This window comes from Nannobrachium achirus (genome assembly GCF_963921795.1).
Source record: "Nannobrachium achirus genome assembly, chromosome: 10".
Lineage (NCBI taxonomy): Eukaryota > Metazoa > Chordata > Actinopteri > Myctophiformes > Myctophidae > Nannobrachium > Nannobrachium achirus.
Window position 1 is genome coordinate 18491917 of NC_137819.1, and position 18171 is coordinate 18510087.

The 18171-nt window shown below is 42.1% G+C and overlaps 2 protein-coding genes across 2 annotated transcripts in view; one reads left to right on the forward strand and one right to left on the reverse strand.

The window, feature by feature from the left end:
* Positions 1-18171, forward strand: part of LOC308292879 (GTPase IMAP family member 8-like) — a gene marked incomplete at both ends in the record, with an annotated part of 407153 nt that overhangs the window by 322143 nt on the left and 66839 nt on the right. The gene's annotated exons all lie outside the window — the stretch shown is intronic.
* LOC308292301 (chemerin-like receptor 1) lies at positions 13188-14186 on the reverse strand (the record flags this gene model as incomplete). Its single annotated transcript, XM_080734618.1, has 1 exon — positions 13188-14186. One exon carries the CDS (start codon positions 14184-14186, stop codon positions 13188-13190), a length of 999 nt encoding a protein of 332 aa, XP_080590744.1.

Genomic DNA, 18171 nt, shown 5'->3' on the forward strand with positions numbered 1-18171 from the left:
CTGGCTTATTGAGTCTAACAATACATATTTAGCCACTTGTACGCATGCCCCCATGCGTACGCATGCCCCACATTTTAGCATGGTAAATGCGATAAAACAATAGAACAAAGCAAATGAAAACATTTTAACACTCACTTTTTCTTTTCTCTAATTACAATCTAAAATATGGACCCTTGTTGTAAAAAAACAAAGTTGTCCTTTAATATTGATAACATAGTATCCTTAAAAATGTCCTTAATATTGACAATATAGGAATCTCCATATATGGGCATAAAACATATGTTAATTAGTAATGGCAAGCAGGGCCTTGGTGAGTTAGGGCCTTGGTTTGATGCCTGTGGATCTCCATATATGGGCCATATATGGTACCCTAACATTCTCATTTTCGACCTGGGATTTATGACATCAGAAATCTCCATGTATGAACATAAAAGGTAATATTGAGAATATAGGAATCTCCATATGGGCATAAAACGTAGGGCCTTGGTTTGATGCCTGTGGATCTCCATATATGGGCATAAGGGGGTACCCTAACATTCTCATTTTCGGCCTCCATTTTATGTACAATGTCACGTGACATCCCTTTTATGCCCATATATGAGTCATTCTGTACCACATCACTGTGATCAACTTTTGTTTGCCATGCAATCAACTTCAGAGCAGTGATGTGGCACAGAGTGACAGTGAGTCACAGTGATGTGGTACAGAATGACTCATATATGGGCATAAAAGTGATGTCACGTGACATCACTTCCTGTACTGAAAAACATGTGACATCACACTGGCATCACTTCCTGTACAGCCGGACGGACAGAAGGTCAGACAAGCGACAAGGTTTTTCAGGGTATAATGCGACCTTTGGTCGCAATAATGCGACCTTTGGTTGCAATTAGCAAATAGGTGATATTTGTCCTTTGCATTTACCCACCCTATAATCACTAGGAGGAGTCAGTGAGCAGCCATTCTATGGCGCTTGAGGACTCGAGGTGCAATTAGGAGTTAAGTAGTCTCACGTGGCCAGACTGTTGACTCCTGCGATTTGCACATTCTCCCGTCATACAGTCTGGGGCAACGGAAGTCTTATGATGAGTATGGGATAAAGTGGACGTGACGCACCCAGTCCCTTGGTACAGTAACAAGTCCTACAGGAAGCGTTATGTCTTCTTTCAATATTTTTGGGGGCGTTATTTTGCCTTTCTCTGGTGTTGTTGGTGTTACTTCCATGATTTTTTCAGGTGTTTTCTTAAACTATACTCGCATAAAAAGAATATGCCACTTGAATGACTGTCTGTCAATGTCTGTGCTACTGTGCATCTGTTATGTTTCCAATGGGACTTTTTTTTCTCCAGTGTGAACACGCTGGTGCTTCTTCAGGATAGATGGTTGACTGAAACTCTTGTCACAATGTTCACAGTGAAAAGGTTTTTCTCCAGTGTGGACACGCTGGTGACTCTTCAGGGTAGATGACTGACTGAAACTCTTGTCACAATGTTTACAGTGAAAAGGTTTTTCTCCAGTGTGAACACGCTGGTGTTTCTTCAGGGTAGATGATTGATTGAAACTCTTGTCACAATGCTCACAGTGAAAAGGTTTTTCTCCAGTGTGGACACGCTGGTGACTCTTCAGGGTAGATGACTGACTGAAACTCTTGTCACAATGTTTACAGTGAAAAGGTTTTTCTCCAGTGTGAACAACACGCTGGTGGTTCTTCAGGTGAGATGGTTGACTGAAACTCTTGTCACAATGTTTACAGTGAAAAGGTTTTTCTCCAGTGTGGACAAGCTGGTGTTTCTTCAGGGTAGATGATTGATTGAAACTCTTGTCACAATGCTCACAGTGAAAATGTTTTTCTCCAGTGTGGACATGCTGATGTCTCTTTAGGTTACCTATATCATTGAAACTCTTGTCACAATGTTCACAGTGAAAAGGTTTTTCTCCAGTGTGAATACGCTGATGTCTCTTCAGGATAGCTGATTGATTGAAACTCTTGTCACAATGTTTACAGTGAAAAGGTTTTTCTCCAGTGTCTCCTGAGAGAGAGAGAGAGAGAGAGAGAGAGAGAGAGAGAGAGAGAGAGAGAGAGAGAGAGAGAGAGAGAGGCAGGTTAAAACTGGTGAGTATAAAATGAGGAGGAATTATGGCTTCCCTGTTAATATTTCTGATTTAATTGTATTCTTCATCTACTTATTTTTTCAAGTAAGTCCTGTCTCTGTGTTTAACACTGACTGACCTCCACTGGTCTCCTCCCAATCGTCACTGTCTTCAGTGACCTCAGAGTCAGGTTCAAGCTCGACTTCAACCTCAGAACGGCGCGAAGAGATGTCTTCATCATCGTCTTCACTTTTCACTGCTGGTAACGTCGACGTTGACCAATCAGGCTCTTCTGGTCTTTGAGGTAGCTCCTCCTGTTCCTCCTTAATGTGTGGAGGCTCTGGCTCCTCCTGTTCCTCCTTAATGCGTGGAGGCTCTGGTTCCTCCTGGAGCAGACTGGAGCGCCTCTCCTGTTCAGTGGAATCTTCCTCTTTACACACAACCATGTGCAGGATGTCTAGGAGCAGAAAAACAACATGATAGCTATAACACTGGGATTCCTTAAATGCATAGTTCACCCCCAAAATGAAAGGAATTCTATCGAAGACTTCATGGATTCATGGATATTTGTATGTTTTTGTCGCATTCCTACGCCAATAATTTAAGTAGACTCTTTGTCTCCATAGAGAACAAAGCAGGCTCTTTGTGTCTCCATAGGGAACCACTACTGGTCATATTGGCTTAGGAATGCAACACAAATATCCATGAATTCCAAGTTTCCATGGGGTGAGTAATCAATAGAAAAAAATGTTTTTGGTGGGGTGAATTATCATTTTAAGAGTATATAAGAGTATATAAACATTTCCATCCTTCATGTACAAAATGAGCCTGTGACCTTAAATGTTTAAATAGCTGATCTACAAGCTCACAACTTGTCCATGTAGATCGTCTATTTGACCTATATTTTCAGACAAGCCCTACCCCTTGTCCTTAAACCTCTTTGCCTTTTTTTTGCTATTTAAAAAAAAAACATTTATAAATACTTAAAATAGCCGATCGTCAACATCGACAAGTTGTGAGCTTGTAGATCAGTTATTTGTCCAATTTAAAAATGTTTTTCAAAATAGTAAAAAAAAAGGGAAAGAAAATAGGCTAAGAAGTTTAGAGATAAGGTATCGACGAAAATAGGGCCCTGTATCTCCTCTCCTCTGTTTTCTTCTGCCATTTTGGAAAGACATGCTATATTCAACGGCCCGCAGTGAATAGTACCAGAGCAACATAACGCTAAAGCCTCGATCAGAGTCGGGTCGTGTAGTGCGGTGTAGTCTTTTTGAGTCATAAAACTACAACGTTAACGCTCAAAAAGACTACACCGTGGTGGATAACCTTCCACCGCGGACCCGACTCTGATCGAGGCTTTAGTTGGCACCGCTTGAATTAACGCCACGCCATGTATGAGGATGATTTTTAAACTAAATACATGTAATGGTGTTACAGAAAATATTTAATACATTTAGACCTGTTTAGAATCAGCAACAGGTCTGAATGGGTTCATTTCATCATGAAATTATGAAACAATATTAAAACATAATACTCGACTCAAAGTTGTGAGCTTGTGAACTCTAACATGATGGTCATGGGAGGGTCTTTGAGGTGTGTGATCTGGTGCAGCCAATAGACAGAACATCCGTCGAGCCACACAATGTGGGCATAGCCCAGGGGTTTCCAGACCTTTTTGACTCGGGGAACCCCCCTGTAAATAACCTTTTCATCCACGGCACCCCTGAATTACACTGTTCATTTTTAGAATCTTACATCATATTGGAGAAATATCCGTTTCCATCAGAACAGACTGAAAACAACAAGGGGAGAACCACCCATTTTCAACATTGAACTATGTCATTAATATACGTTTGAGTTGTTATGTGGAAATAAGAAAAAAAAGAAATCCCTTCTGTGTTGCCTAGAACTGGAGGATTGATTGTGGGGTTTGACTTGCAAAGTACACCGAGATGACATCATCAAGGTTGTAGGAGGAAGGTTCATCAAAAGCCGATCTAGCCGACGTGACGCGTTGTGAGCTTGTAGATCTGCTATTTTTAGATATATTGTTTTACTAAGCATAGAGGGTCTACAGTAAGTGGTTAAACTGAAGTGATATTGATGAATTACAAATATTATCAAATTATTCTGCGGCACCCCTGGACTGGCATCAAGACAACATAGGGCAGTGGTTCTCAACCTGTGGGTCAGGACCCCCAGGGGTGTCCCCAAATTATTTTGGATGGTCCCCAGATGATTGGATTAATGTGCAACATTGTTTTCTCACTCTACAGGAAAAACACCAACATGAAGTTTAAGTGTAGAGAGGGTATCTGCACATTTCTAAAGTGACAATTTGAGGACATTTTAGAGGTATATAAAATGTCAAATTGGCCAAATTGTCAAATAAGAGGCAGAAATAGTGAAAAAAGCTGATCTACTCGCTCACAACGGCTCGCGTTACGAGGCGTTGTGAGCATGTAGATGGGCTATTTTCACAAATAGCAACATTTTCACAAATAGCAAAATGTAATGCTTCAACTCTTAGTGCTTGTCAGGGTGGGGGGTCCCCAGTTAAAATATGATTATTTGGGGGGTCGCGGCCTGAAAAGGTTGAGAACCACTGTCCGGGGGTGCCACAGCACCCATTTCGGGAAACCCTGCTGTAGCGTTTTCAGGCCAAGGACCCCTTAGTTGAGAGAGAGATGAAGGAGAGACCCCCACAACCTTTTCATAGATTCCATATAGTTTCATCGTTTGACAGCACAATCATCAGTGTATTTTGGATTCATGTGAATTTGTTTTCATATATTTAACCACTTGAACGGTCAATACTTAATAAACTTGACTTTTCACTCTGTACTTAGGCTGTACTTAGTCTACAAGCTCACAAGTGAGCTTGTAGATCTACTATCTTTGGCTAAAGCTCTCAAGGGGAGCACACACTGGACGCGGGCGGCTGCGCAGCGTCGCATCGCGCTATCGACGCACGTGAAGTGCCGCAAGGTAACCCCAACTGGACGCGGCGCTCTGCTACACAGCACATCCATTTCCCCCAGTGGGGAGAACCATGGGAGAACATGTTCACCGCGCGGCGACGCTGGAAAAATAGAACAGCGGCGTATCGGCGCAGCAGACGAGGCGGCAGGCCCGCGACTGCGTGCGTCTGACGCCGCCGGTGTGGGTTAGTTCATTGAAAATAACAGGGCCGTATTTTTTGGCGCGCCGCATCCGCGCCGCATCCGCGTCCAGTGTGTGTTCCCCTTCAGAATATGGATGCTAGGGTTCAAGTGGTTAATATAAAAACCACTTGAACAAAGATTTGGAGGACCCCCTGTAGTAACTTTGAGGACCCCCTAGAGGTCCCGGACCCCCTGTTGAAGCCTATAAATGTTTGGTGGTCATTGTGCCCTGTATCGTCTGTCCTGATGAAGGTATAAAATAAATGACGAATTGTCAAAATAAAGCAAACATATAATACTTGAATGTCGTGAGCTTGTAGATCCACTACTTTCAGAACATGTTCCCCCTGCATAGCGATGCTGGGGTTCAAGTGGTTAAACTTACTGAAGTGCGGGTGATCTTCAGGTTCCTCCTGTTTAATAGAAACAGTCCTGGCTGAGTCTGGAGAGTCCATCTTCACCTGCAGTCTGGACTCCACACACTGGTCTGAAATGAGGCAATTCAACAAGGACTTTAATGACTTCAGAGTTCAGACCTAGTGGTGTCAAGAATATGCAAATAATGGTCTAAAGTGAACAAGGTGAAAGTAGCCAATCTGCTTTTAATGTTTCTACAACCATGCTTCCTTATGTGCCCACCTCACCTCACCAACAATTATACCCCCACCCTTTACTATAGGCTGTACAGACTTTGATGTGTAACACATTTTAGAAATGGATTCATGTAAAATGGTAAATGGTGCATTTATATAGCGCTTTTATGCAAAGCGCTTTACAATGTGCATTACATTCACCCATTCACACACACATTCATACACCGGTGGCGGTGGAAACCATGCAAGGCACCAACCAGCTCAACGGAAGCAACTTGGGGTTCAGTGTCTTGCCCAAGGACACTTCGACATGTAGACAGGAGAAGCTGGGATTTGAACCGCCAACCCACGGATCATTGGCCAACCCACTCTACCTCCTGAGCTACAGCCGCCCACATGTAAAACAGAGGAAGCATAGGATACGATTGGTTGTGGGTTCAAAACCTGGGCTGTGATCCAAAATATATCCCCAAACTAACAAGTGGGGATGAGAGATAGTATTTGATCACATACTGTATGCAGCCTTTGTTGACCTGGGTGAGAGGAGTGATCAAAGTAGGGCTGAAAATCATTATTTTACACCTGAGCCCGCTCACTAGGGGTGTGAAAGAATATTCCATATTCGAAGATTCGTTCGAATGTTAACAATAAACGAATATTCGAAAGTAAAAAATTGAGCTTCGAATTAATTTATATTTAATTAAAACAAATCTACCACACTTCTCGCGAGATTCTGGGCGCATGGAACGTTAAAAGGTGTCTGGTCTCGCAAGGCAGAAGTCTCCATTCGCTGCTGCAAAAGTGGGCTGATCTACAAGTCCACAATACGTCGCTGATCCAATACGCTGTGGGCTTGTACATTAAGGGTGCCTATTTAGCGACACCGTCATACAGCGAAGAATAAACCTCCAGCTGCTTCACTTTCCCTTCACACACTGGCCGTCACATGTCGGAGTGGAGAGACAGATGCACTCGTCCGCCTCGCAGACAGTGCACAGTGCACACACAGTGCTTTTAAACTGGCTCACGTTGATTCAGAATGATTAACGAGTTAAGCTGAAACGGGCGACTCGTTTCGGTAGTGACGGGAAGGCATACAACAACGAGACTTCTCCACCGAAAACACTATAAAAAAGCATGGATTTCTTCTCTCACCGAGTCAATCTCCCCGCACGCAATAACGGTAAAACTCCCTCCGTCACTCACACTGCTCTTAATGTAGACTATCTAATTTGGTTCAAACCAGAACATAATCCATTGGTGTGATTATAATTGCTCATTTCATGTCGTGGCTGTTCCAACTCAACTCAATCACGGCTGCTGTGAGTGACGCTTTGCAACGAGGATCAGATTCTGCTCTAACGCAGGCACGTGCACACATACATCAAACGGGGCTTGAGCCCCTGCCCTTTTAACAGAGAATTGTCCACCAAAAGGCCCTTTTAGAAATGTCAGCCCCTGCCTCTCTTAACATTCTTTGCACGTCCCTGACCAACGCGGACCTGCACACAGTAAAAAAAAAAGAAAAGCGATAGAAGCGACTGTCTAGAATAAAGGGCTTCGAATTTCGGATGCTTCGAATTATTCGATATTTTCGAATATTCGAATTTATTCGAATATACGGGGGATTTTCAGGCGAATATTCGAATGCTATTTTTGGCAAATTTTCACAGCCCTACCGCTCACTCACTAAAAACCTAAAAAAACAAGCTTAATCTCAGTTAGACTGTGAGATGTTTAGTTCCGATTAGGGCTGTCAAAATTATTACATAATCGTCTAATCGCAATGACTTGAGGTAATCACAATGATTTTGCATAATCGTCATAATCGTTTCCATGTTGAGAAATGTTAATATAGTTACACTTTCAAAAAGTAGTGGAAATAGCTCACAATGCGTTGCATCGCGACGCGTTGTGAGCTTGTAGATCGGCTATTATTTCCACTATCAATGTTCTTTTTTTAAGTATAAAATTGTCAAATATGTCAGTGATTTCTTTGTATATTTAAGTTATGTGTCATGATTGCCATGTGCAACTTCAAAGCCTAAAAGCCAAACAGAAATGTAATTGTCAACGACAATACAAAATAAAATCGTTAATGGCAATTATTTGAGTGACAATTAATCGTCATGTAAAATGTCATAGTCGTGACAGCCCTAGTTCTGATCTGAGCAAAGATGGAAAGAAAGAAAGATATAAAACCAGTCCATGTGTTTAATGTCAACACTTTGGTTTCAAGGAGTAAATAATATTGACCAATTTTAGTTGTGTCTTTTGTTGCCATACTCGAGCAGCCCTTCATTATTTGGACCTGATGGTGGCGCTAAAAGATCAAGGTCATTGGCGCAGTTGGTTAGGGTTAATCTTTTCTGGAAGCATGAATGCACCCATCAGGTTTCATGACAATCTGTCCAATACATTTTGACACATCTTTGTGTCCAAGTGGAGGGTTTGGCCAAAAGATGGCGCCAGAGTAAAGGCCATTTAATCCAGTATTAATCTCTGCAGCATTAAAGTAGTTTTATTTTTGTATTAATATGTCTCTGTTTGAAAGTAAGTGCCACGCAGTTCACGTCAAGCAGTTCACGTCTGACAGCTTCCTCCAGAAACACATTGCTACAGAAAGAAATTAAGGACCATATAAGGTTTTGTTTGCTGTTAGTTAATTAGTTCCCAGTTAGTTACTGTGAGTGGGGTTGTTTTTGAGCGGTGGTCACACCGTCTCCATAGCGTGGCCGTGTGTGTATCCGTCTATGTGGGTGGGTCCGTATGTAGCCTGTGGTGTAGCCTGCTGTGGTGTAGTACCTTTTATGACCACACATGTTAAGGGAGGGGCGCTGTTTTCAGGCCAGGCCAGGCACACACACACATGCACACACACACACACACACACACACACACAGGGGGGAAGGGGGGGGGGGGGTTGGTGGGTAAACCACCGCTCAGTTCACACAGGTGTGATTTTTAAGGACAGGATGGTCCCCAGACTTTGCCTGGGTTTTTGGGCTAGTGTCGGCTGGGACCTGGGACAGTGACCACACTCTGTTAGTGTGGTCGGTCGCTGTCCTTTTAACCAAAACATATAACTTACAGCAGTGGTTGTTTCCAAACCTTTCAGCTCAAGACCCACAAGAGAAATTAGACGTTTGCCCGGCACAGCCGGGACACATACGGTACTAGTGGAAAATGACGATCTACAAGCTCACAAAGTGGCGTGAAGCAAGCGTCACCTTGTGAGCTTGTAGATCTGCTATTTTCACTACTTCTTAAAGATGCAGTGCCATGATAATTATATTTGTTTTGTTGTATGTATGTATATATATATATATATATATATATATATATATATATATATATATATATATATATATATATATATAAATAATATATATATATAATAAAAATAAAAAATAATATATATATATATATATATATATATATATATATATATATATATATACTATGTTGTATGCATATAGGAAAAGGTACAGTTTATGTGGTGTTTCTCATACTAAATTATCAATACTGCAATGTAGAAATAATCTGCTAGACTGCTACATGTAGAAGTTTGGAATTAAAATGTAGGCCTACTTGAGTAAAGAAGTATTGGTATCAAAATGTACTTAACGTACCAATAGTAGAAAGTACTCATTATGCAGAATGTCCCATTTCACAAGATTGTAGAACGTAGAAAGATATTTTGAATAGCAGATCTACAAGCTCACAATGCGTCGCAGCAACACATTGTGAGCTTGTATATCGTCTGTCATTCAATGTTATATGAGATGCTTAAGCCAAGTGCTTTCTAGGATCTCCTGGTAACTTTCCACTAGTGACATACTAGCCGCAAATTGCAACACTAGATTTTATTTTAATCGGATGAATCTAGGGTTGCAATACCTCCCATAGGCAGCCAATGCATCAAAACAGTTTTTTGCTATCTGATTGTATTAAACGGTATCAAACTCACCAATATTGGGGCTGTATGGAAAGCTTGGAGTATCCTCTTTCTATCTGCAAAGTGTTTGTTTCATAAAAATCCACCGTAGAAATGTTAGGAGCTACTTTCTATCAAGAAATTGGCTTCAGGTGATTATTTTTTCTAAGTGCTGGAGTTTGGAAGCACTTGTGGGAAGTCACTCAGCGGTCCTGTGTCCTGTGTGTGTACCACCTGGTTCTAAATGTCACATAATGCAGGAGGCAGAAGACGAGCACTTCCGAAGTTCAACACTTAGAAAGCAAGAATAAATTCCAAGCTTTCCATAGAGCCACAATATTGGTGAGTTTGAAGTCGTTTAATACAATCAGATAGCAAAAAAAAACGTTTTGATGCATTGGATCCCTATGGGAGGTATTGCAACCCTCGATTCATCTGATTAAAATAAAATCTAGTGTTGCAATTTGCGCTAGTGACATACAGTATAACCAAAACATGATTTCGTAGTCAGGGTATCCAAAGTCGCCATGACCTGTAATCCACTAGCCTGAATTTACAGTACAACCAAAACATGGTCTCCTATACTGTAAGTTCAGACAGTAGTTCACAGAATAAACCTAATAAATGAATCATATAATTATGTATCATAATTCATATCTAACAATCAATATGAAAAGGATGATATTAACCACAACAAAATACCTATCAACAATAGAAAGGTCAGGGGGAGGTGAGGATAGGCTTTGTTTTCATTTACCGGCAGTTTCGAGTAGCAGCCTCGAAGTGGCTTTTCAGAGCCGACATAAACAACAAAAACAAACATACCTTCTCCAAGAATGTCTCCTGGTAGAAAACGTACTTTAACACAGCTCTAAAGTAAGGATTCTAGACTCCACTGTTTACAATGTCTCCTGGTAGAAAACGTACTTTAACACAGCTCTAAAGTAAGGATTCTAGTCTCCACTGTTTACAATGTCTCCTGGTAGAAAACGTACTTTAACACAGCTCTAAAGTAAAGATTCCACTGTTTAGAAAACGCTCTCTGAGTCTGCTCTGTTTACTGTGTGTTTCAACCCGGACGAAAGAGAGGGACGGTAACGGTTCCTGTCCTCGCCTCTATCTTGTCCGGGTTGAAACACGGTACACTACCCGTCTACCCCGGAGTTCCCCCGCAGAACTAGACCTACCAGAAAATAAATGCTAGTTTATGTCATAAACAAACAGGAAATAATTTTCATCAAAACAAAAACAAACTCCCAGTGAATTATATAATGTCGTACGTCTATCATGATTTGAATCTCACCCTAGGCCTATACATAGGTCTACTATTATAGCCTTGGATCAAGAAAGGCTATCATAAATCATAATTCACCTGAATTCTAGAATTGACATAGTCAATATTAAGCTGGGTTCACTTGTCATTTTCTTTAGCATAACAAAGAATAATAAAGTCAGCTACACCAATGTAGCCTACTGAGTAGGCTACTGACTGTTGTAATTGCAATTCTGTCAAATAAATTATTCAGTCAATCAATTTAATATGCTATAACCGTGTCCCAACCGAGGGTCAAACAATTTGTACTTTTACTTTAGGCGTTCTGTCCTCTGTATTAAAACTACTATTCTCTTCTACGGTATGAAACATTATTGATGACTTAACAAATTGCGTGCCAAGGCCACAAGAGGGCGCCAAAGTGCCAGACATTTCTCCATAGGGCTTCGCTATTCATCCGGGTAGTGCGGGTACCCAGGCAGAAGTGCCTTGCGTTTTTCACTGCAAACAGTGTTATGAACGTGGACCGGAGGAAGAGCGCTAACAGTTTAGCTATCGACTTTTTTTTTTTTTTTGAAGCCCGATCCGAGGCTATTTAGCCGCAAAAAAAAACTTTTTCGCTGCCCTAGGAACACAGTCAGTAGTGCTTTGGGGGCCGGATGGGACCGGACGCAGTGTGGCCGGAAATATTTCCCCACATGCACGCGAACGGTGCACGACCGTGTAAACGCGTGCATACCCCCCCCCCCCCCCCCCCCGCGAGAGCCGCGACAACCCCCCACCCTGCGAATCCGCCATAACTACAAGCAATACTTTAATCAGTGGCTACTACTATGCATAACAGGTTTCTAGTGGTGAATGTGTGAGCGTCCTCAAGCCTCTATTCATATGGATATACAGTATAGCCTACGTGGGTTTCCAGCTGTGACTGCATGTGCATGTGTCGATGTGTGTGTGTCCTCATCCATTAACTGTGGTATTTAGTGTTTGAGATTCGTTCAAGGCAAACTTTGTTTCTCTATCCTACTGCAGCGCTGTATTTTCTAAATGAATTTAAAGAAAGTAGAACATTAAATCTTAAGTAACAATGCAAATGTAATTAAGACTAGAAAACTATTGTTTTCCCACCATTAGATCTGCTGACATCCTTTCTATCTAAATAGCCTCTAGCGGCGCGTGCATGTGACGTCAATAAATGACCGTCCGCCCGGAAAAAAAAATCCCAAAGCACCACTGAACACAGTTCAGAGAAAAAGGTCTCTAAAGATGTGAGCATGTATTGGATTAGGCGGCGCGATGCGGCGGCGTTACCCGATTACGGGCCGGTGGAAAGAGAGCGCGGTAGGCGGCCTGAATCAAAATTTAGACGGGGGCTTCGTTGAGGCCTCCGATTAATTAATTCATTTTATTAAAAAAGCCAGACTAGTTCGGGATCGGCACCTCGGAATACGTCGCGCCGCCGACAGTATAGATTGAGTAAAAATTGGGGGGCTCTAAACTTGGCATCTGGCCATTTTCAATGGAATAAATCGTCGGACCATCTAGAATCACTCGTTGGAAAGCGTAGGACGAGCCAGGACCACCCACATCTCTACAAGCAGCTCAGGGTAAGTAAAATAGCGGGGGAAAAAAATGTATTGTATTGAAAAAAAGCCGAACTTGTTCGGGATCGGCACAAGAAGGGTTAATGGCTGTTGTTTTTTTTATATATTGTAGCACGTTTAATTGATCATATCTTGTGTCTCTACCAGGCGATTGAACACTGCAGTGCATATGCAAACAATATATTTATTGGATTTTGTTTTTCAGGTATTGCAACAGTTATCATTACATAACTTTTTTTTATACAAAAGACAAAAACAAAGAAAACAATGACATGACAGAACAGTACAAAATCACACAAAAGAAAAAAAGAAAACAACAACAAGCACAACACTATTCACTCTTCATCCTCAACATGGTCACAGTTCTTTGACCCCAAATCTACAAGCTCTTAGATATCTTAGAATTTCTTAGATAATTAAAGCCCCGCTTTGTTAGGGCCGGGCCTTAATTTTCAGGCCCATTGAGAACTCTAGACTGGTAGCCTAATCCCTAGGTTTGTAGAAGTGTTGGTCTGAGGCAGCTCTTCACTGAAGGGCTCTGTCCAACACATCATCCTTGAAATCTTGCCTCATGAACACGTACAACAGTGGGTTTAGGCAGCTTTTGAGAAATGCCAGGCAGAGAGCCATTGGAAACCCAAATTTGATCACATTAGACAGTGTTGCACTGTCATATTCCATCAAGAATTTCACCAGCCAAATCAGATTCATGATGTGAATGGGGGCCCAACACAGGAAAACGGTGGTGATAACAGCTGCTATGATTTTGAAAGGGGGGCTGGCCAAGGAGCGATTCCTCCTGAGCCGGTAGATGATGACAGAATAGCAGGAGACGATGACGGTGAAAGGGATCACGATTCCCATGACGAATTGAGCTATGACGATGGCCCCAAATCGAAACTTCAACAACCGTGCATGTGTACTGTAGTCATCTGTGAGTCCAAAGTCGTCAAAGCAGTAGGTGATGTCATTATGATAGAATAAATAACGCTGGGTGGTCCTAAAAAATAAGTGTAACTCTGGGCTGAAAACAAAGCCCAGAAACCAGACACCCAGACTCACCCATGACGCCTTTCTGACACTGCGGTGGTTCTGGGCCCACACTGGCCACACCACACATACACATCTGTCAACACTGATGATCACCAGGATGTAGATGCTGGCAAACATGTTCATGTAGAAAACAGTACCGTTCATTTTGCACATGAACTTTCCAAAAGGCCATTGGTCGTCCATAGCTGTTTGTGTGATGGTCAGGGGCAGGAACGCTGCGACGAGGAAGTCGACCACAGCGAGGTTTAGGTACCAAACAGTGTTGATGGTTTTCTTCATTTTGAAGCCTGTCACCCAGATGACAACACCGTTCCCCAACACGCCGAGCACAAAGACCAGGCTGTAAATGGTGAGGTAGGTGATCTTGAGGGATTTGTTGAGTCCATCCTCGTTAACTTCAGTGTGTTCAACTTTATAGTCCTCATTCTGGAATGGAGAGCGGCCCCCAGGGTACTCTGTATAGTCATACATGCTGTAGTCCCAGAAAGAAACGTTTGCAGCAGACAGATCCATCTCCGTCATCCTAAAAAGTATAATAAGAAAACAAAAGTGCATGCTTTGTTTTATCACACCATTCCTTAATTGTCTTAATTCCTAGGTAGGGCTCAATAGAGGCCACGGTTTATCACCTAAAAGTGGAGTATGCATGGGCCTTAAGACTCCATAAGCATTCATAATGGCTGAAAAAAAAAAAAGAATTACAATTCTCAATTGTATGCGGTATGAGAGACATAACAATAACAATATGTAACAATAACAACAACAACAACAACAATAAGGGTAATAATCTATCTATAAATGCGAGAAGTCTCTGCGTGTCTGTCTGTCTGTCTGTCTGTGTGTCTGTAATCCGCGTATCTCGAGAACCGTTCGTCCCACCGGCTTCAGATTCGGCACGCGCGTTCCCCGCCGCGGCACGGAGTGCAGTGCCGGGTCTCGACCCGACCCGACGCGCGGTTTTCCCGAACCGGCGCGAAACGTTCGGAATCTCCTTATGCGGGGTTGATTGTTGACATCAGGCTGTTCCGGAGGAAATCGGCGAAAGCTCTGACTCATTGTGACATCACTTCATAAAAGGCTCTGACATCACGTACGCCACATGAGTCAACAAAAAATCTCTGTGAGTGTCCCATATATGGGCATAAAATGGATTGCAGACAGACAGATACAGATATCTCCATATATGGACATAAATGGACAGAGGCAAACAGATGGTCAAAGATCTCCATATATGGGCATAAAATGGACGCAGACAGACAGATACAGATATCTCCATATCTGGGCATAAAATGGACCCAGAACTATAACTGCAGTGATCTCCATATATGGACATAAAATGGACGCCGACAGACAGACAGACAGATACAGATATCTCCATATATGGGCATAAATGGACACAGGCAGACAGATGGTCAAAACGGGTCCTAAAGGGCGGGGCATTCATTCCCTATTTACATTGTTCCGAGTTGGCCAGGTCGCCGACTAGACGCTCAGCTTCTAGTAATAATAATAAGGGTAATAATGATAATAATAATAATAATAGATACCTGTTTCAATGTGTTGAAGTGATGTCAGCCAGAGTGTCTTCCTCAGACTGTGGTCAGTGAATGCTGTGAGGAGTTCTTATCTCTATGAAGGTCTGATGAAATGTCTGAGCATCACGGCAGCCGTATGCAGGGGAGGGCTGGAAGGAGAAGTCAATCTGGGAGTTTCAAAGACAGCTGCTCTCTCTCTACACACACACACACACACACGCACACACACGCACACACACACGCACGCACGCACGCACGCACGCACGCAAGCAAGCACGCACGCACACACGCACGCACGCACGCACACACACTGTGAGAAGTGAGAATATTGAAGCAGCTTTTATACCGTATACAATATGTTAGATGATAAAAAATATCTGTGACAGATATATATATTTTTATCTGTATCAATACCATCCACCTGAATGGAGAAAGAGACTTTTTGTATCTGTTATCTGGCCCAGTTAAGTGGGAATGGGCCTTAAGAACTATAAAATGCAAAGCGGTATCTTCTATCATGCAGAAAAACACACAAGCTGAAGCTAATCAACAATACACAGTTCAAAGTACAGGTACTTTAAAAATATGTCACCACCCCAAGGTTTGTCAACAACAGCCAACAATCTAAGACCAGTCCATATAATGAGGACAAACAAATGATGACAAGACATTTTGTAAATAAAACAATGTTGTCAACAATGTTGCAGGTCAACCCCCATTGTTCCACTAACCAAAGTACGTACCTTCACCACACAGTAAATGGAACCAAATGGACCCTTATGACGGCTTCACCTCATGACTGACACAGCCCTGGGTAGACAACCCGGCTTGGCAGAGATGGAGCAGCGCACTTTTCTAGTATTTAGAATACGCAGTATAAATGTGATCACCAATTTTGTAGTTGCAAGTAAATAGTAAAATGTAGCCTATAGTAGTGTTTTTTTTTCTCTTAAATTTTATCCCACAATTTTTTAAAATTTTTCACCCAGTGCCAATTATCTAATGTAATGGGCGCTACACTCCCTCTGCCAACCTGGGGAGAGCAACAGACTGACCTCATGCTTCATTTTATGCATAAGGAGGCCAAGCCGCTTCTTTTCACCTGATAGGGGAGAGATTCCCCGGCTGGACGTAGCTCATGGAAGGAACACGTTATTCCAACCAGTTCCTTTCCCCTCCATCAGGCACCGCATCTGGCCAGGGGGAGGCAGTATAGAGCCCAGGATTACTTTTTTGTGAGGATACCTATACACTAGAAGACATAGGGATAGGGATAATGGCAGTCTATGTGCTAATGATAAGTGAAATATTTATATTAAAATATGTTTTAAATAGCTCTATATTATGAATTCGCAATCATTAGAATTTCTAGGTACAAAACGGAAAGAAGAAAGAATAGATACCCATTTCAATGTGTTGAAGTGATGTCAGTCTAGAGAAGTGTCTTGTTCAAAGTGTGGTCAGTGAACTAAAGAAGACACTTGCACAACTGGAGGTGCAGGTCAGCGCAAGAACTATTTATAAGGCTAAAAATCACACCCAATGTGAAGTGAGCGGTGGTCGTGCTTGCATAACGTCTTCAGACTAGGATTTGAGTCTAGGATGTACAGGCTATGCTACACACACAAACGTTTTGCTATGGCAAAACGCTGAGGAAAAAGGCTACAGACATACGACATATGACATCACTAGACAAACATGATGCTACGTACACACATTTTGCTATGGCAAAACGCAGAGGAAAAAGGCTACAGACACACGCACAGCCACTCTATGGAGCGGTTTACCAACGCTCAAAAATGAAAAGACCTTCAAAAGAAGGGACCGCACACTCCTCTGGTCTGGCTTATTGCACAACGCGTTTCGCTTCTTCTTCCTCAGGTGCAACGAGCACGCATTTCACTTCCTAATAATGTTTAAGGGTTATAATAGCCTAAATACTTAGTAACAATACCTAACAATAACAGTTTTCCTTTCTGTGTGAGGAAGACGAAGAGAAGTATGTACCGGTACATTTTACCTTCAATATAGTTTTTTTTTCTTCTTTTCTTTTCACCATTGAGCAAATGGAGCCTGCCTACTTGCTCAATATTCCAGATCCTGTGTCTGGGAGAGACATGACCTTTGACACAATCTAAATGTCTCAGTAGAAAAGCAGGGATGCAACCACCCCAATTGTATGGACACAATGTCATTATTTTGTTTTTTTCATTAAAAAACACTATTAGAAGTTACATAATGCTTTAATGTAATGGCATGTACTATTGGTCACTGGGATCTGACCAGTAGGTCTAAAACCACAACGTTCTACTGTTATAGTGGGAGCTGACCCCACAGCTTTCTACTATTGTAGTAGGAGCTGACCAGTACACCCACAACTTTCAACTGTTGTAATGGCAGCTGAATCAGCTGACCAGTACAACCAATTTCCCATGCATGAGCTCAGTCATGGTTTGAGTTGTTTGCTCACGGGTACCTCGGCGGTGGTTGCAGAAGGGTTTTATTTGACCAGTCCAAGGATTTCAACTGGCAACCCTCTACTACACATTGGCCATGAAAAACAGTTTCCTAAGCAACGATACATCAACTAATGACATCAGAAGTAGAACAAACCCGTTAACAGACACTGGGGAGACAAAACATATGCAACATCTTTTATTTACTATAATGTCTTTGTCACAACAAATGGAACATGTGTTAATCGGCAACAACTACAGGCAACGGTGAATATACAGAACATTGGGGTCAACAACCTTTGTTAATTGCTAAACCCCTCATGTGACAAACCACAAATCATTTGACTTCAGAGAAAAAGGAACTGAAAGTGCTGTCAGCAACATTTTAAGTATGTATTTGCAACATGCCCAGTGATGGTGAAAGAAGGGACACCGCAGACAAACCACAAATCCTTTGACTACAAT